At 37.3% G+C, this 22,576-nt stretch overlaps 1 protein-coding gene across 2 annotated transcripts in view; it reads right to left on the reverse strand.

Annotated features, from left to right (window-relative positions):
• Positions 1 to 22,324, reverse strand: part of LRPPRC (leucine rich pentatricopeptide repeat containing) — an 87,436-nt gene extending 65,112 nt beyond the window's left edge. Inside the window, exons 1-11 of one of the 2 annotated variants that reach the window (XM_064648379.1) lie at positions 21,666 to 22,324; positions 11,271 to 11,476; positions 8,943 to 9,065; positions 8,145 to 8,266; positions 7,996 to 8,054; positions 7,166 to 7,252; positions 6,558 to 6,684; positions 5,352 to 5,496; positions 4,457 to 4,599; positions 4,092 to 4,197; positions 3,884 to 3,991 (exon numbers count right to left, since the gene is read on the reverse strand). In XM_064648379.1, the coding sequence (XP_064504449.1) occupies positions 3,884 to 3,991; positions 4,092 to 4,197; positions 4,457 to 4,599; positions 5,352 to 5,496; positions 6,558 to 6,684; positions 7,166 to 7,252; positions 7,996 to 8,054; positions 8,145 to 8,266; positions 8,943 to 9,065; positions 11,271 to 11,476; positions 21,666 to 21,862 (1,423 nt within the window). In that variant the 5' untranslated portion in view covers positions 21,863 to 22,324. The remainder of the gene's footprint in view (positions 1 to 3,883; positions 3,992 to 4,091; positions 4,198 to 4,456; positions 4,600 to 5,351; positions 5,497 to 6,557; positions 6,685 to 7,165; positions 7,253 to 7,995; positions 8,055 to 8,144; positions 8,267 to 8,942; positions 9,066 to 11,270; positions 11,477 to 21,665) is intronic. The other variant, XM_064648378.1, reaches the window with a different exon arrangement.
• Positions 22,325 to 22,576: the final 252 nt, after the last annotated feature.

Here is a 22,576-nt window from a genome sequence, read left to right on the forward strand (position 1 = left end):
AGAAAAGACAGACACAGAAGCGTAGTCATGTTCGTCTAGAACATTGGTCTCACAAATGTTTTTGAGAACATCACCAAATACATGCATATTGATTTAGAAATTATACACATGTACCACTGTACTGCTATATTATGGGCATTATAAAACATACACAAAAATAGAACATAAAAAAAGGATAAAATATTTATTTATTAACAACCTGCTAACAGTCCAATGGATTATCTTGCACACCCCACTTCAGAGACTACTGATCCAGAAGACTGGGCATGACTAAAACCCACAGTCAACTCTCCTGCTTGATCAAGAACAGATTTTTTGAGATCTTGAGCTGATGCATGAAAGGACACAGGAGCTGAGTATACAGAATCAAATAAATGAATAGGTGGAAAGACAGAAATAGGGAACCAAACACAGCCAAACTTCTGTTCTTCTTTTTGTCAATACTGAAAGCACTCAAACACCCCAACAGAACAGATTCCAACCTCGAATCAGTATAATGGAGAACAAATATAGAAGAGACGAGCTATGAGATTGTCACAATGTTTCCAAAACTGAAAAGTGAGGCTTGCATTTTAGTCCACCTTTCATTTCCTAAATTTTTCACAGTTAAGTCATGCCTTCTCCCTAAAGCAGTCCCATAAGAACAGGAGGAATTTCTAAGGCAGTTATGTACAGTCCTACATGTGCAAGGGCAGTAAAATTTGGCTTTAAGCATTTTTCTAAAGAAACAAAAAACCAAAACTCCAGTTCGAAAAGTGATGTCACATTCAGGAAAACATAGTGCTTCATACACTTTTGCTGTGCTGGTAATTTCAGATGCACTCAGAATGTTCTTTGCCAGAAAAATCTGTCAATAAAACAGTATTTCAAGCAGTTACTTTGAGCAATTGCTATCCTTATTCCCCTCTGGACGCAGAGTCTTATTTTCCAAAGTAAATTACCATTCACTAACCGTGCTGTTTGTATATAACAATAGTTTAGTAGAACCCAAAAGTAAAATACACAACTGACTTTTAAAAACTGTCTTTAAACATAACATGATCATTCAAAGATGAAGGAGAGGTATAAAATATTCAGTAACAAGCATAAGTCAAATATTTCTGCTTATTTACACTAGGCCCTCCTTAATGCATAACTTGATATGAGATCACCTTCAGTGCCAGTAACAGTTTCACATTCACCACATATTGATCTTTGAAACCCTGCAAGCTCTTTCCACTCCTAAAAGTCTAATAAATACTAAGGAAATAAGTATTTTTTAACTTGGATGCACAATAAAGGAAATGCCCCACCTGAAATTATTTGCCTGGCAAAATGACTGAAAAGAACTGTTTGCTGTTTAGGGTAGTTAGGTTCTCTAAGGTTCATGTAAAAATGGCCCTGTTTAGTTTCATTCCTCTTAACCACCACTTCATTGCTGACTTTCGTTCAAATATGATTCCAGAATATAGAAATTGCAGAATTTCACTTGATATTGAGTGTCAGGTTTTTCTATAACAAACGTTAGAGAAGTGTGTAATTAAACATTGCTACTGATTGTACAATTGTTTGGGTCACACCATATGTGTGACCAATTCAGACATTCGTACACTGCAGTTCTAAATAGGTTTTTGTTTATACTCTGTGTTCTTTAATGATTATTTAGTCCACTGTCTCCATCCTATCAGATTTTTAATAGTTTTTCCTCAAAGTTATTTTCCATTTCCAGCCTTACCTATAGCAAGACACAAAATCAAACACAATAGGCTGGGCATTACTTCTTTGTTGAGAAATTAATTATTACCTCACTTGTGGTATGGGATGTGATACAGTGTCCATACTTCTGTTCACTCAGCTCTATTACTGCTGCTAGAAAGCACCATTCTGTAATTTACTATGTACTGTCACCTTTAGGTTCTCACTGCAGTATTACTGCTTGGTCTATTATTTCCATGACACAATTTCAGGGTGGATGGCTTCTTTTTTCCCTATTTCCTTTTCTTCAAGTGTATTGCTTCTATTTTTAGATATTGGATCTCATTCTTTTTTTTATTATTAACTTTAAAAAACTGAATGCAAGCTTCCACATGGGAAAGAAGACAACTTGTTTCACTGTTGAGCAAGAAGAGTTACGCTGATCTTTCACTACAGAAGCAATTGACTAGATATGTTCTTACCTTATGTATTTTAAAAATCAAAAAATCACTTGTGTAGGTATGCACAAAGCAGTAATGCTTCCACTTGACAGTATAAACTTGGACACTAAGCACCAGGATACAAAAATGAGTTTGCAAATCCACAGTATTATCTTACAGCTATACAGAAGTATATGTATGCAATGCCTTTGCAGACAGAAAAAAAAAAGGCTCTACAGAAAATGGCTAAAAATGCTAGAATTGAGGGTTCCTTCATCAGTTTTCTTCTTAACTTGCTTACATGACTTCCAGCAGGAACTACTACCCAAAGCATAGTTGATATCTACACTAGGAGTCCAAATTAAGGCAACTTCTGATCTTGACAAAGACTAAAAGAAATAGAAAACCTAAGTTTCTCTTGACACTCAAATATTGCTTCAATTTTGGGAGCTAAGTTTAAATCTAAAAACACTTCCAATGTCTTTTAGAATTGTGTTAGTGAGTTGAAATTTACCATGGAGTAACAGAAAGCACATTTTTTCAGTAGGCAGCATCCACACAGAGAAGTATAACACCAATTTCAATTTACTTATTTTTGGCAACGTTGTACTTCAAGTAAGTCACAAAGGACTCAACTAAAACGACATTGCCACACTTTTAAAATATCACAGAACTTTCAAGGATTTGAAAACCTGGGAGAACATAAACCTGGGAAGTAGTCTAGCAGGAACAGAGCCTAAGGAGTTAATAAAAACTGAATATTGTTTTCACAAAGGCTTTTTGAAAAAGACTTGAGACATTTTTATAGCCAGAAACAATTAGGGAATACTTGTTTCAGCATTTCTTCCAAACTGGAATGTGACTGTATATTTAAGATAAAATTGCGATATGAAGAGTCTGCTAAAAGCACTTTTTTTTTGTTTGTGCATTTTGTTTGTCACCCAGTGTCACACTAACAACTCTGCATCTCATTCTAAAGCACATTATACTGTGAGATAAGATGAAAAAGACAGTTTTTTGTTTCCCCAAGGGGGAAGTACTTCTGTTAAAAGCATCTTTTTACAATACCATTCTTTCTGAATTACCAATAACGCAAACCAAAGAATTAGATACTGTACTCTAAAATTTAATATTTGTTCAATTCTTATTCATATCCTGTAGACATCCCCATGTGTAACAGGGGAAAGTATGCTAAATGCTTAAACCTACTTAAGAATCCCAAAGATTGAGCATTTTTGTCCTTCAATCAGTATGCTGTCAGGTCAGGCTCACACATTCAGCGATGGAAGTTTTCTCCTGCAGTTTTTATGATTGTAACGAAGCTCATGTTTGGTTTAGCAGGCAGATAATAAGAAGCTGGCTTGAAAAATGGACTGGGTTTGCAGTCCAAGAGAGCTACTATAAACTAACCTTTCTTTTAAATTCTTCACTTGTATTTCAGTTTCTTGAAGAGTAAACTCTGAAAGGTAACAAGCAGCAAAAAGAACTGGTGGGAAGCAGAAAGAATGTGAAGAGTTAAAAAGATAACTAAACACTCTCTCACATCTTTCTGTGCAAAGGTAGACTTGAAATTTGTAGAACTGTATCAAGATTAAGAAAGAGGTTTTGAAATAGGTCTTTCTGAAGGAAAAAATGTTTGTAACAAGGACAGGCACAGCAAAGTCTTCGTTTAATTTCAAGAGTCTGATGAATCTCATGCAAGTGTTGTAATAAAGATTTGTGCACTAGGTTTGCAATAATGCTACAGGAGCATTTATCAGACAACTCACCTTTAAGATTCTTCTCTTTCTGATGCCGAACTAGCAGTGGCCAGAAATAGTGAGGTCTGAGTGGCAAGCCTTCTGCTTTCATCATCTTCATCACATCAATGGCCAAGGCTGAAAACATTCACAAAATAATTAAACAGTGTCCAAGTAGTCTACATAAGAATATGTAGAATAAACTAAATATGTAAAATAAACTAAATAAGCAGAGTACCTGATTTGTTGGTCTCCAAAGCACAACGCAAAATAAACGGTAATGGTGCCGAGTGCATTTTCGCTTCTTTTAACTCATTACAGAATTGCTTCAGCTTTTTCACAGGCTGCAAAGAATTTCAAAACTTTATTTCATATATTTTTCAATTTCTCAAATTGCTAAGAACATCAGATTCTTCTAATGTTTAGAAAATGGATATTGCACATGCCCTCGTAAAAATCAATTTACTATGCAAGTTGATATGAAATAATAAAATTATTCTTTTGCTCTTGAAGAACTGTGCAAAAAATCTTCACAGTTGCATTAAATTAAATAAATACACTGTTATTAGTAGATTAAAAAAAAAGTATTACTATTCTGCTTACCATATCTCTATTTACACAATGTTGCAAGAAGAAGCTACCCTGGTCCATATTATCACGTGATAAATGACTAAAAGACTTCAAAATACTGAAGCTTATATCTTCAAAGCCATGAGTTATCAGAGTCAAACACAGGTTCATTGCATCTAGCAATTGAAAAACAGAACAACAAAATTTAAAAAGCGCACATAACAATTTCTCATCGAACTACTAAAATTAGTGAAAGCTAGTAAAGCAAATGTTTGACAAGTACCATTAACATACTTTTAAAAATGATTAAACAATCAAATTTGAGACTACATTTTCCAGAATTCTTCGGTTTGTTAATTAAATTCACCTTTCTCATTAGAAGACTATAACGAAAAGTACAGAAGTATCACCACTGCAGCATGACAGAAAGAAACTAAGTAAGAGAAACACATTTCTAGACACGTAAAAAAAAAAAAAAGAAAATGGATGAACTATAATTAACAGTTATCAATCAGATCACACATACTGTGATAGAAAAGTGATTTCCAATGTAGATAATAAAAAACTATATTCAGTATTTAGTATCCCTTTTTTGTGTCAGTCACAAAGAGCTCTCACAACAGGAATTTTAACAGTGGTGGTTGAAGAAAGGACTCCACACTTGCTGCTTTCCTATAAAATCCTAATGAATTTTAGAAATTTAAAAAAATCCATAGATTAATTTTTATGTGCAAATGACTACTGCTGGTTTATATTTAAATTTTATAAAACGTAATCTTAAACAGCAGAAAAGAATCCACAAACTAACAGAAAAAATATTTTTTTGCCTCAGTATTCAAGAGAAAAGTGCAAAATTACCTATTTTTGAACAAAAAAAAAAGAAAAACAGCTTTCCCCCTCCAGCCTGTTACAGGAACCAAGGACATACCTGGAATTAATTCCCTTTCAAATTTGATGCGTTGTTTAATATCCTCGATGTACTGTGGATATCCAGCTTTGGCAAGGCTAAAAATCACCTGCATCAAAATTCTATCCATAAGGTACCCTTCAGTCTTCTCAACCTCTTCTAGAGTCTGTAAACCAAAGTAAACTTTACTTCAGTCAACTCCAAAGTGACTCCAAACAACACATTTAAGAATAAAAATAAAATTAAATAAAGAAACCAACCAAACAAAAAGCTGTGTTTTTTCTTTTTTTAAAAAAATACAGGTTTAGATAAGCAGAACATAGTATAAAGAGAGAAAGAAAGAATACCCAAGAAGTACTGAGAGAGTCCCAAACACCTTTAGACTGTAAAAAGAAAGAGGGACAGCTAAAAGGGATATAATAGATAGTTTCTCTCTAATATCTAATAATATATGAAAACAGCACAGGTATTCCCATTGTGAGATGATTTTCAAAAGAAATTACTTTGTAAAGGGAAGAATAACTAGTCAAACCTTTTTTGAAAGAATGATGGTTGATAAAGATTTGTTTAATTTTTAACTCACAGAATAAAAATTATGTTTCCCACATCCTCTTCCTTGATTTGGTCCTCTACATCTGATACTACTTATTAAACTCGTGATACTACTAATTAAGATCAAACCTATTTTCTTTTCTCATTTTTTTCCCAATATTTCTTTGATTTAAAAAATGTAAGAGAGAATACTTGAAAAAAATCAGCTTGCAGTTACATAAAGGGCTGCAAAGCGGCCTCATGTTATTAATACCTAAGTTGTTGGTATGATCTCTCAAAAAAAATTATTTTTTACCAGAAAGATCCTGTGGCTTCAATGGCAGCCAAAGAATGGCTCAATGGAAACAAAATAATGGAGGTTTAGTTTTTATTTTCATAAATAAACACATAAATACCTCACATGCACTATTTGTCTTTAAAAAAATCCCTAAATTTTAAATCATTCACTGACAAATCTATCTTCTCAGAATAAAGCACCACTATCAAAAGACAAGTATTTTAAAGAAATTATGAGTTTGCTTTCAGTTAACCAGCTATTCAGATGCAATTAAAAAAATAAAATTGTTAATTACTGCAATAATTCTTTATTATTCCTCCTGCATGAATAGAAAGCATTCCAAAGATATACTGAACAAAAGATCAAACAAGTTGTATTTAAACTTGAACTTGCCATACCTTTTTGATGCTATCAGCATCACCCTTTTCAGCATAGACATTCAGCAGTGATAAATAGGTATCTGCACCTGGTTCAACACCAGCCATCCTCATCACCGAAAGGATGTTTTCTGCACTCTTCATATCTCTAGAAGAATTCAAAGAAAGACCCTCAGTATATTTAATCAAAATATTTATTGCAACTTCCACATTTACCCATTTAATTAATTAGAACTGGAAACAAAGACTGCAACAAGCTTAGAGAAACTTATTTTAACTAAGCAAATCCCAAAAGGTGAAAGTGAAAGTCTTTTAATTATTGTATTACTTAAAATACTCTTTTAACTTTAATAGATGATAAAGTTCAGAACTAAGTGCAGCAATTTTTTTTCAAACACTACAAAAGTACAGTAATTTATCTTGAAATTCAAGATTTTCAGACACAAGAAAAAAAACTACTTTGTTAAATAGCTCTGTTTTGCTTCAAAAATGTATAAAGAGACAGTCTTCTATATATTATTATTCAAAACCATCACCCTATTCTGCAGCATGTAATTTTTCTGTACAGTATCACTCTATATTTTAGTAAAGCTAAAGTAATCGAAAGAAAAAAAGGTATTAAACATTACCCTGCTCTTGCATGACCTTTCACAAGGCTACTGAATACTGCCTCAGTGATTGGAAGATCTTTGTTCTTCATAAATCCAAGAATCTTACTGCAAAATATAAGACAATCAATGGGTATTTTTGTTTTGAAAAGACAAACACTGCTGCTCTGCTGGACAAAAAAAAAAGCACTAAAAAAAACTCATTAAAAAACCCCAAATCCTGATGTTACTGAGCAATTAAATTTTGGGATGCTGCACAATATGCTTATAATTAGGTAATTTTAATTTTTTAATATGTATTTGTATTTGCCACTTATAAATACGCAGACAGAAGGGTATCTTTTTTTATCTTGCCTGTATTTTTATCTTCCTTTTACTCATTTCTCACGCCCCAGAATTACACTGTTGCAACTTAACCTTGTTAAAATTAAAATGTTAGACAGATGTCCAGCAACCCCTGTGTAACAACAACAGACAGAATTACTACTGTTTGCTCCTCAGCCCACTTTGTTCTCAAATGCCTTTCCCAGTAGCCATTTTCTTACAAAGGGAGTAAGCCTTCATAGCCTCATACTTTTTCACAGTGGCTTTAGAAATGACAAAACAAGTTCTGAGCGAGGTGAATACAACTTGAACACACTAGTGTACCACTCATTTTTATTTTGCTTTGTGTAGATTTCAGCAGACTCCAGGAAATTCCTCCGCATTGCTTGGTTAAAATATACTTAAACCTCTTCTTCACTTGGCTCAATTTCTATGAATTACACAGAAATGAGTTTTAACATTATTGGCAGGGAATATGAGAAACAGATTTTGTGGAAATCCCTTTAAACATAAATCTAAAAGAATACCTCGCTCCTTCAATGTCACCCTCATTGCAATAAGCAGCAATCAACCTCTGGTATGTAACCTACAGAAAACAAAAAGGTGAAGTTAATGATTTCCAACCAATAAGTGGATACTACTATTAAGAATGAAGATATTATAAAAGGGTACCTACTCGATTGGGCTGCACATTTGCTTCCTCCATTCTGGCCAAGAATTCTGTCGGAGAAAATTTGTGCTCATTCTGAAGGTAGACCTTAAGTAAGGCATTGTAATGGCTTGTATCATACACAGCACCTAAGGAAATGTTTCAACCACAGTCAGTGAATGTAGGTTCTCTAAATTCAACGTGTTTTTTTTAGCTTTCTCAGGTAATTAATTTCATGCCAATTTTACTCTGTATGAACTTATCAGACTGCTTCCTTTTATTCACCTTTCAAATATCAGACATCTATTTAACAGCACATGTGTTTATAAAGGGACAAAACATAACAAGAGCACTGCCCATGCTCATGTGCATGCTATCCCATAGTCTCTACATCTGTATTTATTTCACAGATTCAGCATTACTATCACAAAGCAATTTATCTATGCATTATCTATAGATAAATGACTTGCTTAAAATAAAAACATCATCTGATAAAATACGTGGTAACACTAAGAATACTCAGCCCATCATCAAGGTAACATCTAACAGAAAAGTGAAATACAATAATGCAAATGAAGCAAAAGTCCAATCTTCCAAAAAAAAAAACAAACCCAAAACTTTAGATTTTTTTATTAACACCCCTAGATGTCAGTATAACCTCCAGAATTAGAAACTCACCTGAATAATAAAATCTACTGCTTATTCTGTAATAAGTACAACCTAACTTGTTAAAACCTAACATTTAAACACTATTAAAATACATTGTCTTCATTACAGAAAAAGTCCTTGCTGTTTTTGCAAGCAGGACTAACAAACCCAACATACCCAGTTCTTTCATCTTGTCCCATATCATATGGGCTAGTTCTGTTCTTTCAGGTGACGACACCTCTGGTAAGAGAGCACCACAACTTCGCAACAAAAGCAGGGTCTGGTTACTTCCTGGAGATCCTGCAAGTGGAACAAAACCACGAATTTCTTCATGAATAACTATACATTCAATATCAGAAAGAAGATTTGAGACCGACCTACTGAAATATTTAAGCTTTTTCTACAGAACGCAATTTTCTCAAGACTGAAGGTTTTTACTGAACAGGATACCCAAATGATTAAACAATGACACTACTGTGCACTATCAAGAAAAAGATTTGTGATAAAACATGTCATTTAGTACAATAATGAGCTCAGTTGAGCAGAAATTTTAAAAACTACAACACAAAGCCCTAAACTCAGATTATCTAGTACTTCCAATTTCCCAACTCAGGATCCTTAGATTGTTTCATCCTAACAGGGGTGTAACTTTCTCATAAATTTCTAAACTGTCAAAATACTTCAGACCAATTCAATACTATTCCAAAACTGGTAGTCGGAGTAAATATAAACCTCCATTTCCACTTCTGTGCATGCTCAATATAAAATAAATGAGATCATTTACATCTAGAGAATAGTCAAGGAAAATGCAAGATTATGCACCTTTTCTGACTCCTGCACTAGTACCAGATGCTGAAAAAGTAACTATAACCTCATCTCTTTCTTGGACTTCACTACTGCTTTTGAGGCAAATTAGGCAGAACCTCAGAATCTATCACAGTTTACTCAATAAGCTGGAGACACATTTTTTTTGTAATCACATCTTTATATCTAAACCCAGCAATTTCTAATAAAAATGAGAGTTTCTTTAGAAAGCAGCACACTGTAAAGTATGATCACCAAGTCGTACTTGACTAACTTTTAAATCCCTGCATACAATTACTTCCTGCAACGAAAATGCCAACACATCTCCAGTTTCATAATGCCAATGTTACAACTAGTGACTGAGTACCTTGAAGACAAAAGAAGACAGAAAAGGTTTGCCAGTATGCGTATGGAAAGACGCAGGACAAAAGATTCACTGCAAGCACCTTCTTTAGGCATTTTTTGAGTTGTAATTAGAAATGGAAGAACAATACAAACACAGGCAGAAATCAACACTAACCTCCCACACTTCTGCTAAATTAGTTTCATTATTGTTCATAAAAAAGGACTAAATTTTCATATGGAAATATTTGCCATTTATTCTAACAGCATCCTAGTTAAATCTCTTGTGAGGTTCTATGCTTCTATTTTTAAATACCGTTAAAAAGCCAAAGGAAACCACTATGAACAATTAATGTTTCTGTTAATATGACTTCCTAAAAACTGTGTAACGAGTCAAGGTTCATGAAGAACTATTTGCAGAGAAGTTTAGAGACATAAAATTCTTGCAAACCCAGAAGCAAAACTTAAAAGTTTATATCTAAAAAACCAAAGCAGTCAAGATCAGAAAGGATATCACACGCAAAAAGAAAAACTAAAAAGTTCAACAGAAAGAGTGTGAATTAAAGACTCTGCCTTTAAACAGTGAAATGCAAAGCTTTTAAAAGCACAATCCCAGCTATACAAGCCATTACAGTCCAGAGCAATACACAGCAAAGTTTAAACTTAAAAAAAAATACATGCTGTCATTGATAAATATTGACAGTAGTACTTAGTGAGTATGTTCAGCAAGTATCTCCATTGACTCACCCTAACTGGTACCAAACCTCATCAATTGTGCCAGCTGGTTTGCAAAATACTAATGTGGTCTGGCTACTTTAGCCAAAGAGGTTTGGAATCTGTCAGAATGAACAATGCCTCAGCTACCTGTTTTTGTTTAATTAAAAAAAATAAAGCTTTCTTGTCATGAATAACCACAGTGACCTGGTAATGTGGAAACTTGGGGATCACCTACATATTTCCCTGCCATAGTTCCGTTTTAAAACACATAATGTGTTAAGGACAGCATAGTTCACTACAGTAACTTTAAAAATATACTGTGTAAACCAGATAGATATGATCGCTCTTCAGAGAGCACAGTACAGTTATATGAGGAAGATGCAACATTACCAGATAAAAAAATCCACAATAAGCAAGCAATATGTTAACATTTATTAAAAGTACACTGCATTTTTACAAAAGAAAAAAAATCTTGGAAAAGCAAACATGCATTCAAAGCCAAATACATCTCTAAAGTATTTAAAGACTGTCCATCAACATATGCAGCAGATTAAACAACGCTTGAAGACAAAAAATAAATTAGAACTCCTTCAGTTCATTTCCTTGGTTTGCTGAGTCATTATACAGCAGCTTTAAACTTACCTGCTTTGCTTATTTCCTGGAAGATTTTTAGTAGAAGAGATTTAGGAATGCGGCCAGTTTTTCTGACAGAGTTATCCACTCTATTTAATGCCCAGTCAAACTGATAGGTTGGTCTGGTTCGAATTTCTGAAACTGGTTCTTCTTTAACACTTCCTTCCTCTTGATGTGCAAGTGTAAAGAACCTTATTTGGTTCACAATATTTCTGCTTAAATAAAAACAAACACAAAAACAGACATTACACTTCTGTGAGTCATTTTGCAACTACGCCAGTCACACAGCGTCAAGAAGATAACACACTTCTTGCTACTGAACAGTGTCTCAAAAACATTCCATATTGATATAAACAAAGAAATATAGGTGATTCGTTTCAGTGTCTTTCTACTTAAGATATAGTCATGTACATTTTCTCACAGTGACAACTGTTTCTCTGAGATTTGCAGTTAGATTCACCTCGTTAATTAAATGGTTCAAATACTACTCCTACAAAAATTAAAATTTTTAAGTCATCCAAGTGCTATAAAAATCTTATTTTCCCGTTACAGCTTCTCACAAAAGCTCTCACACTTTTGAAAATCACTTCAAGAACAGTCACAGACAGATCTTCCAGAACACAGCAAATCAAAGTAGCAAATTGCATCTTTCTTTTCAATTCAAATACACAAAAACTAATGCAGAGGTCAGTATTTTAGACAATAGCTTAAAGAATAATAGGATCATTCTCCATCCTGTCGAATTTACAATAGCCAGCATGAAGCATCCTTTCATTCTGCCATGTAAACCAAACATCAACACTGGATTTGTTCAAATATTTATTTTCTCAAAATAAACTAAGACAACAATAAGCATAATGAGAAAGCGTTATTATTTCTAGCAAAGCAAAGCAAGCTTGCCTTTTTTTTTGAGAATAAGTTGATGTACATAAGAATACAAAAATGGTATTTGTGCCACAGCAAGATTGTGAACAGCTTGTGCAGGTGAAATTATCATTTCTCACAAGCATTTTGGAAGTCTGTTCTCAGTTGTCCTTACAGCTGCATAAAATAAACCAGACTATCCTCCTCCAGAATCCCATACAAAGAAAGTAATACTTGCTGGGTGGCAAAAAGATTCAGCAGCTTCTGAAATTGCCCTCTCTCATCTCTGGCTCTCTAGATAGCTTTTCAGCTAAATTTCTGTAAGCTCTCTAGACTAATTTAAAAAAAAAATAGTTGTACTCCCTGCTGTTGCAGATGCTCCAGGAGTGCTATGCAGTAACAGGTGCACATTTTGTTGAAATGGCAGCCTAAAAGTCAGGAGTGCTGGCATTCTCTACAAAACAATCTTCCACACCTAAAGCTTTTTCACAGGTGTATCTGCTGGTTGTTTCTCATCAACCAGTGCTCATTTAGGACCAGAGGAGAGGAAGTCCAGTGGAGGGGAAAAAGCTTGCTGGTGGCAAGTCAGTGTTTCAGAAGCATTGGCAGCAAACTGCTAAATGGCAGAAAAATCATCACTGGGGTAGAAAAAACAGACTGCTGTTTTACCACGTGGTTGCCTCTTGTGAGCAGGAAGTAGCCCAAACACAATTTTTTCTTTGCTCTTTGAAATCTTGACTTGATAACTGAGCAGGCCCTAAGTTCTATAAGTAGCCTGAAGCAGAATCTCTTTCCTAATGGAGCCATGAAAACAGTTTATTAGATGATATTTCATTTCTGAAGGTATTTCAAAATAACCTTTAATAATGAGGAACATCACTATTATTTGGCATTACCCTTTTCAAGCATGCCATTTTTTTACATTGCTCAATCTCCCCAAGTTTCCTCCTGAAGAATATTCCAGAGATCAGCAAATTATCTGCATAGTATTTCACTAGGGAAAGGATAAGGAAGAAAGAATGGAAGAAGGGAAAAAAGACTGCCAAAAAAGGACAAATCCCCTCCTTCAGTCCGTTTTAGCTCCTTCTAGATATAAGTTCCTACTGATTCCTTTGGGCTAGCTCTCATTTTAGTCAGATCCCTCTGTAAGCTTATTTAACTCACTAATTTGGTACAACAGCAATTCATCCACTTTTACAAAAAATTAAATTACTGTTCCATCAGGTTAGAGCAGGAACAGCTCGTGATGTCCAAACCCCACCAGAATTATCCAGAAAAAAAAGAAATTGAGAAGGAATAGGTGCTTAAAATCAGAGAAAATCGAAAGAATAAAAAAAAAAAGGGGGGAGGGACACCAAAACTGAAACAGCACTTCTGGTGGTAAACAGCTTGACAGATTAACACCATCAAACTTTTTTTTATTGTTACCAGTTAATGCCATCTCTCCCTAATAGTATTCCCAAGGGTGTAATTTTCTTTCCTTCCTTCTCCTCTTCTCCTTCTCCTGCATCATGTAACGAGACACAGGGTACTTTCCATAAAACAGAAATCATTAGACTAACTAGAATAAAATTCAGCAGTACAAGGTAAAAATAACAGTAAGATAGTAAATTTTAACTCCTCTTGGGTTTAACAACCAAATGAGATGTCTATAACTTAAATAACTCTTTAATAACACATAAACAGCAATACTCAACTTTTAGCTAGCCAGCAGATTGCTATAAGAATGAAACTGCAATGATTGCAAGTTCTTTGTTTTTTCTTAAAGATATAGATAAAAAACAAAATGGTATCATCTACTCTTATGTACCCATTAAAAAGCTACTTGAAAGCTTTTCAGAATACTCCGGAAAGGTTGGAAAAAATGCTTAGGAAGCCAGCATCAACAGAGGGCTTACTGTCTTTGTAATACAGAAATTTATACTTCGATTTCCATGAACAATCTAAGCACAAGTGGACAAAACGCTTGAGCTTCAGATTAAAATTGCAATGTCTTTTTCTATAAAAACCTACTATTGTTTTATAGTATTTTTCAAATTATTAAACTATATCTTATGACATGTAGCACACTTGTAACCATAAACAAATTGTTATGTATGGTTTTTAAGTCCTGTGCTTTGTAAGATTCTCCACGGTCAACTCACAAATATCTTAAAGCACTTGCACAGCTCCATCAGATTAAGTATAACAATAAATACAATATGTGCATGCTCAACATATGCTGGTTAGCAGCATGAGAGGACTCTAAAGTTTCATTTGTAACTAAACTCTCCTGCTTAACATTTAGTATGATGCTATTTATAACCGAAGTTTAGAATATTATAGTATATCTATGGCTACAGTTGCACACTGTAAAATATTACTTATATGAAGTGTTATTTTTATACACTCAACCTTCTGAAAGATGAGCAGAATTGGGTATTTCTATTTACACACAAACACGTACCCCAATATTATCAAATATGCTACTGGTGCTTCTCTTAATTTATACTAATTGAAGACATTTTAAGGAATGGCAACATAGGAGTCCAAGTTTTAGTCTGAGACAGACAGATGAAAACAGTATGAGAGTATAAAACAACCTCAGGAACTTTCACTAGCATTCACCTAAATTACAATTATCAATCTGAAATATTGATAGTTTAGTGTAACGCTCAGGTACACCTCACCATATGGAGGCCTTCAGCATCTGAATAAATTACACTTTTAGCACTATTTAAGGCACTGTGTAATGTTAAGCCAATCCCATAGTAAGACTTTGTTAAAAATAACTGTGGCTTCAAAAGCTGGATGAAGCTGCAGGGATCTACTGTATTCAATCTGGTACTTAGCACTACAAATCAACTAAGAACACAAAACTTAAGATGAAAAAAAAACCCTAAGAGGTCACTATTGAATAAGATGAAAGATTGAGCAGACCAGAAAGTCAGCTTCCAAAAAAGATGCAAACTTAACAAATTAAGGGACGTAATATCAGTTTGATTTCAGGCAACCAAGTGAAGGACAGAAGAACGCAGTAGATGATATACTGAAAATTTATACTAATGGCACAACTTCCCCATGAAACAGAACAAGTTAACAAAACAAGGCACTTATCCATGCATCAGGAATCTCTGATTTTTAGAAGTTGAAAAACAGCACATGATTAAGGGGAATAGAAAAAAAGCAAGGATAAAAATCAAGGTCATGTTAACCTTTCCAGTCAGGAAGTCACCTAAAAGTGCAGTAAGAAAGGCTTCTAAATGTAAGAAAGATAATTTTAGAAATTATATATACTTCTTCAAAGGGAAAAAAATTCCAGATCATACATTGTTCAGCTTTCAAGAAATGTTAATTGCAACCATTTCATGTAAATTTTAACTATCATATCATTACTAATTTAACAAGGAGATGGGGTGTAGGTGAGAATAAGGAAGAATGACTTAAGTAATTTCTGAAAACATTTAAGATAAATTACACTAAAGACACATTAACAGACCTTACTCAAACTCCAGTCCTTTGGAATTACCTTGAAAAATTTACGGAAGTTGTGGGAAAAACAGAAGCATAATAAAAAATACAGACTGATGTACAGGCTTTTGGCAACACCTCACCTGACAACCTCATAAGCAAACCAAGGAGATACAATGTACTTCTAGTTACAAAATATGGGTACAGTAGCTGTCTAAACAAAAAATTTAAATATATATACAAAATTAAAATGTGGTTTGTTGCAAAATTTGAAATATTGTGTGGGAGTCTAAATGAAGCTATCTCCTGACTCAGCTAGGAAAAGACTGGTACAATCTATGACCATTCAATCGCTTCAGTAACAATTTGGATGATAGAAAAGTTAACAAACTTTTCAAATTTGTGGATGACACTGTAATGGTGGCAAACTCCAAGAAGGAGAGCCTCAGACTTCAGTAATCTCGATTACTTGATGTAATGGTCTGAAATCAACGAAAAGGAAACTCAATACAGACCACAAAAAGTTGTATGTTTTGGACAAAATACAAATGCAGAAACTTAAGATGGAGTTTGCAACAGTGCAGCCAAAAAATACTGAAAACGATCCACCGCTAAACATGAAACATTATGCAGCAAAAAAAGACAACTTCAGTTTCTCAAATCTTAAAAAACAAACGTAGATTAAATGCAGATAATGATCAGCTTGTCATGATGTGTTTTCTCCATAAAAAAATCCCCAAGTTTAAAAGACTCAAAGGACTCATCTATCCCATCCCACTCTCCAAAAGAGAAGCAACTGGACCTAATCCATTAAGCACCACATGGCTAATATTAATGGCTGTAATATTAATTTTAATGAAATATTTGAACAGGATACTTCAGTCAAACCTTGTAAGTAGGAGTATTAAAGTGAGATTAGGAAGGTGAAAAAAATCTATCACACATCACCTTGACATTTCTGATCCTGCCTCAGTACTAGATGTTAGATTATATGGTCTTATGATGTAACCCCGTTTTTCAATTATTTTAATGAACTTTGTTCAGAATTAAATGCTGTGCTACACAGCAGAACGCATGATACTTCTGCAAGGGCTGCAACAAGTGCTAGCATTTACTTTCATCAATTACCTTTAAATGGCATTTTAAGATTTTCTCTATGTGAAACATGATATTCGCAAGCGCATGAAGCTGCACAATGTACTTCAGATCTGGAGTTTCAATGAGCAATCTGATTTTTCCCCAAAATGTGTAATTTCTCTTTACTATCCTTCAGAACTAAGAGAAGCTCAAAAGGATATCCTAAGCTCTATAGAGTGATCTCTCTCCTATTGCCACAATCACAGGATTAGAAGTATCCTTCTGATACCGGAGTCTTTACATCATCTTCAGCTTTGCCTCTGCAACTGCAGACCTCACCTTCACAGGAAAGGTTAAGCAATCATGCATTTGTAATCCCAACACAAGTGGCAATTCTTCACCTCCAATTTAGCTTATAACATTGGGAAAATAGCTGAAGATAAACTCACAGAAAAACTTATGCACAGATGAAGTGTGCATAGAGAAATTTATACGAAGTCAGCTCGTAAAATTTTTCTGTTTCCAAGTGTTTAGTGAGAATCCCAATGCCTACTCACATACTTCACATATTTTCCACATTTTTAAAGCAGACTAAAGGCAGTGCCTTGAATTTCCTAAAGGAACATATCTTCCACAGTAGCCCAAATAAAAACATCCGATCTTTCTCAAAACTCAAAAAGTAGGTGATGCCAGTGTTCTCCCTTGCAGCAGAAAGTTTACTTTCCGTAAAACTTGACCAATTCCAAATATCTGAAAAAGAATTACAAAGTCACCATATGGATATTTGCCTCCCTTTATCAGAACCACAATAAGGTAGTTGCTATGCTTTTTCTAAGAAAAGTACTGAATCTGCAAGGCAAAAGGTGTATGAAATAGTTCTCAAAATAAAGCCATGCTCCAAGTAGAATAATGGTAAACTTAAGAGAGTTAAAATTCATTAGTGTACACAAAAGCACTACAGACCCATCTTAGTTAAACTTCCTAAACATAAGGCTAAATATACCACCTGAGATCCCAGCATAATTAACAAGACTGTTAAACAGTATTTCCCCTGACTTAGCTATGATCACCTATAAAAAAAGGCCACAATATTCAGGCTGCTGTATACCTGTTTCATTGAGATAGAGTGGAATCCTGTAATAGAGAAAAATTAAAGTTCCTTTATGTAGACTGATAAATCTCAAGTTTCTTGGAGAATATCTAAAAATTTTGCCTAAGTGGCTCATCACAAGTAAAACAGAAAAACTTTGCTGTGTACTGCACTGAGGATATTAGGAAAAATTCCTTCACTGAAAAGGTGGTCAGGCATTGGTACAGGCTGCCTGAGGAAGTGGTGGTCACCATCCCTGGAAGTGTTCAAAAACATGTGGCACTTGGGGACATGGTTTAGTGGTAAAGATAGCAGCATAAGGTTAACAGCTGGACTTGATCTTGGAGGTCTCTTCCAACTTTACAAGTCTGTGATTTCTTGGGAAGTATCTCTGCATTTTATATCCATCACTAAAACACACACACCAACTACAACAATAACTCTGTGAAACTTCATTACAACAGAGTATTACCAAAAGTGAATCTACTGTATGTCTCCTGTGTTTTTAAAGACCATTAATTCTGCCATTTTGCTAATGTAATTAAACATTCAGCTCTACGTTTTTGTTCAGTGGTGATGGATTGCTGAGTATGATAGTAAACAGTCAAAAGCAACTTGTTTGCAGCTAATTAAAAAAAAAAAATTAAATGTACCATGCATTCAACCATGAATCATTTGGGATTTTAACTTATGGTTACTCTAAGCTCAAATCGAATCCCCCTCCACTCCTTGATTTGAAACAAGACCTTTTTTAAAAGGATATTTTCTTTCCCATCTCACCAACATGCTTCAAACACACCACAACATATCAAAAGGCAAGAGTCTTTACAAGGACAACTTGAACAGCATAGCACATGTGCCTTCTGCACTGGTTTTGGCTGGGTTGGAGCTAATTTTCTTTAAAGTACCAAGTATGGGGCTGGGTTTTGCACTTGTGCTGAAAACAGATGACACAGAGAAAAGCTCATGCAGGAGCAGCAGACTCTGGCAGGACCTGTGGGCTCCAGAGAGGAGCCCATGCTGGAGCAGGTTTGGTGGCTTGACTTCTTTTTGTTATTGTATTGATTCTCCTTGATTTTCCTCCTATCATGAAAACTATACTTTCATGATCTATGCTTTAGGAGCCTAACTGTTCTCCTTCCCTGATTTAGAGCCAGACAAGCTGGCCAGCAACAGGAAGGTGGTCAGTGTGGAAAGAATTGAAGCCAATACCCCTTCTCCAAGCACTAACTTTCCCACAGCAGCAAGCTGTAACATCAAACCATAACATAATCACCTACATTATGTAGAAGAAGGTCCCCCAAGACATTCTGATGTTAATGCACAATCTACTCTAAACACTCGCCAATGGAGCAGGTTTGTTACATTCTTGACAGTCAGACTCCAGCAACAAATTTAGGCACTCCTCACTTCTGTGAACAAAGTTCCAGTAAACAGTTTGTATCACATAAATCAGCACAGTGCTGAAGTTTGCTGCTGCAACTCTGAAGTTTGTTGCATTGGTTTGTCACAGTTTATCTTAATAAAATTGCATGGCATGAGAGTTACAACATATAGCTCAGTATATTTCACATTCCAGACTAGAGGTGGTCAAGTGAAAAATCTGCCTTAGATCTGAATTGCTATGAAACACTTCTCAAGTACCCAATGCAACTGGTTATCCACCTGCTATCCTAACCCATTTGCAGAAGTTTAGATTAAAAACCAGAGCAGTAACAATGCTTTGATAAAACCTCAGCTTGAATGTGACAGTTGCTCCTTCACATCTTTAGCCCAGTCAACAGATCTGCAATTTTTCTGCAACTTTTATTGTTATCAGAGTCACAGACTCACCTCTGAACTGACTTCATTACGTTCAATGCTAAAGCAACTATATCAAGCATATGCAAACATATATATACAGTCCTCTTGCAAAATGCTAATCATTCCTTTTTATTTATTTAATCTTAAAACATGTGTGTGTACCCTTACTATTCCAATTAGAACTTTATGAAGTCTCTGGAATTTACTGCAGTGGACCACATGTGTTTCACTCTCAAAATCTTGAGACCTAAACAGCAGGTATAGTAAGCTTAAGCGTAGTCCATGTGTCATTCTAATTCTTCAAAGGAAGTCCATTTGCAGAAATTAAGGCTTGAGTAGAAAAAGAAACAACAATGAATAGTTACTTAAGGTAAAAAAAGCGAAATGAGATCATATACTTAATACACGCAATTTCAGTTCATAAGCGTTACTTTTGCTTTACAGTTTGTGGTCTAGAGCATCAGTTGTGCTCTAGCCCATCCCATAACGTGACAATGAGACAAAGATTTTAGGTGAAATCTTATTTTAGGAATGAAATTACTGGACAGAAGGAATGCACAAAAAGTTTCTTGCTACAAGAAAAAAGCATTGGGGGGGGGGGGGAACAGCCAGAAAACCAAAACCCAGCTGTTAGAGCCAAAATATCATTGCAGAAAGCATTTTGAAGTTTTTTCAGAAATGGAAAAAATGGAAAAAAAACTAGAGAAAAACAGCACTTAGTCCTTCATCAGTCATATGTGAATTTCAGTGAAAAGCACTTCTTGCAACAAATTAATTTAGGGAATTAAGCTTCACACTGAGGCAAACATAATTTAATTACTAGAAAGTAGAAAGGTTTATTCATGATTTGCAGACAACTAAATGTGTGGTTCTGTTGCCAACTGTTGAGCAGACATCCTCCCAGTTTCCTGGCCCTTCCTGAACCACTCTACTCCATCCTTCACACCAACTATAACATTTGATAGCATGTGATACACTTCAGTGACTAAAGGCAGCAGAAAACTATTCTTTTTTACATAAGATTTTCATCAGGCTACCAAATAAAAACAGCCCCAGAGTAAGACTGATAAGTACTAAACCTAGCGCAGGTAGCAACAACTTTATTTTGGAGGTGAGACTTCCCTTAGGAGTTTCCAATGCTCACTCTTGTCTGTTCCCATCCCTCCTTCTGAACCAGTGCTAGAACTCACCAAGTCGTCTGCTGAACCTATCTATCTATCTAGAATAGCAGAAAAGTCTTGGCAGAAAACCAGAACAGTTAAGTTACATCGACTTAGAGGGAGCAGCAGAACTGTAACACAGCACAAGAAAGTCAGGACAGAGCAACTTTCTCCCTTTGGCAGCACTAAGTTATTTTACCAGCTCACAAAGCACTGCGTGTCTGTAGTTGTGTTAATGAACAGTTGTGTCTCCAGGCTTCCTGTAGGGCACCAATCACATATTAATGTGGTCAAAACCGCAGTCCGGATGTACACAGGCGGGGCAGGCTGAGTTTTCCCACCCTACCTTCGCGATGGGAGAGGGAACCACGGCAAACGAATTACAACGTTCCTCCTGATAAGAGAGTCAGAGGGCACGGGGAGGAAGCCCAGATTCCAACTCTGCAGTTACCCACAGTCAATCACAGTCATTTAAACTGGAAAAGACCTCCAAGATCATCGAGTCCAACCTGCGACCGATCATCACCATGTCAACTAGACCAGAGCACAAAGTGTCACGTCCAGTCGTTTCCCGAACACCTCCAGGGATGGTAACTCCACTCCACCCTCTGGTCTCCCCCTCCTCCTCCACTCCCCCTCCGGACTGTGTGTCCCACCACAGCCGCATCCCCGGGCGCTCGGGGCTCTGCTTCGCTCCGAGCCCAGCAGGATGCGGTGGCGGGAGGCGCGGTCCGGCCTGGCGACCCAGCCGGTGGGAAGCGGGGCCACGGCATGACCTTTGCCCCGCGCTCAGCCCGAGGCCGCGCACACGCCGGCGAGGCCGCCGGGCCGGGTGGTGCCGCGGAGCCCCCGGGGCAGTCCCTGCGAGCGGCGCCGCAGGGCCCGGCGGCACGGCCGGCAGTGTCCTTGGCGTGCGGGGCGCTGCCTCCGCCGGCCCCGCCGGGCGGCGCGGGGTCTCACCTGTCGGGGCCCGGCGGGCGGGTGGCGGGCGGGCGGCGGAGCGGCAGGAGCGGGGCCGGGAGCAGCGCTGGGAGTCGCGGGCGCAGCGCCCGAAGGCACCCGGCGGAGCTCAGCAGCGCGGCCATGACCGCCCGCAGCACGTGAGTCGCGCGCCGGCGCCGCACCGCCACAGCCCCCACGTGATGGGGGCCAACCATTCCCTGCGGGGGGAGCCGCCAGCTCCGGCCCCGGAGTGAGCTCGTTCGGGCACCGGCGCTCCGCCAATTCCCCCCCCGCGCGGCTGATGGGCCGTCCCAAAAGAGCCCGGGTTGGGCGGCCCGGCAGCCAACCCGGAGCGGCTCCGGCGGGAGGCGGGCGGGCGCGCGCCGGGAGCGCGGGATCCTGGGGGAGGGAGGGGGAAGCGGTGCCGGGGAGCGCCGCCTTTCCCTGCGGGCGCTCCCGGGAGCTCTTCCGTGGGGTTCCGCGGGACGTGCCGTCCCTGCCCGCCTGGCTTTCCCAGCCCAGCTGCCCAAATCCTGCTCCCCCGGGAGCCCGGCGGTGGCTCGGGGCGCGACAGAGCCGCCGCTCCCGCACTGCCCGGACCGCGTTCCAGGGCCCGCCAAAGCGTGGCCGCTGGCGCGCAGGCGCGCCAAGGAAAATCCCTCGGCCGGTTCCAGCCCATTAGTGGGAAGAAGCAGGTCCTCCACTCGGTGTTGGCCGGCGTGTGCGCCGCGCTCCAGGGAAGCAGTGCTTGGGAAGCAGCGCTTGTCATCCCCTGGGAGTGACTGGCAGAGGGAAGAACCTTAATGAAACCAAATGTAAACAGTAAATCTCTTCCTGAGCTTGCTTATGTTTACTGAGCTGCCACCCGCATCTGAGCTTCGTTTTAGCATCCAGGTCAGAGCTGGTTGCTGTAACGTAAAACATTAAGC

This window comes from Pseudopipra pipra, chromosome 3, assembly GCF_036250125.1.
Source record: "Pseudopipra pipra isolate bDixPip1 chromosome 3, bDixPip1.hap1, whole genome shotgun sequence".
Taxonomy (NCBI): domain Eukaryota; kingdom Metazoa; phylum Chordata; class Aves; order Passeriformes; family Pipridae; genus Pseudopipra; species Pseudopipra pipra.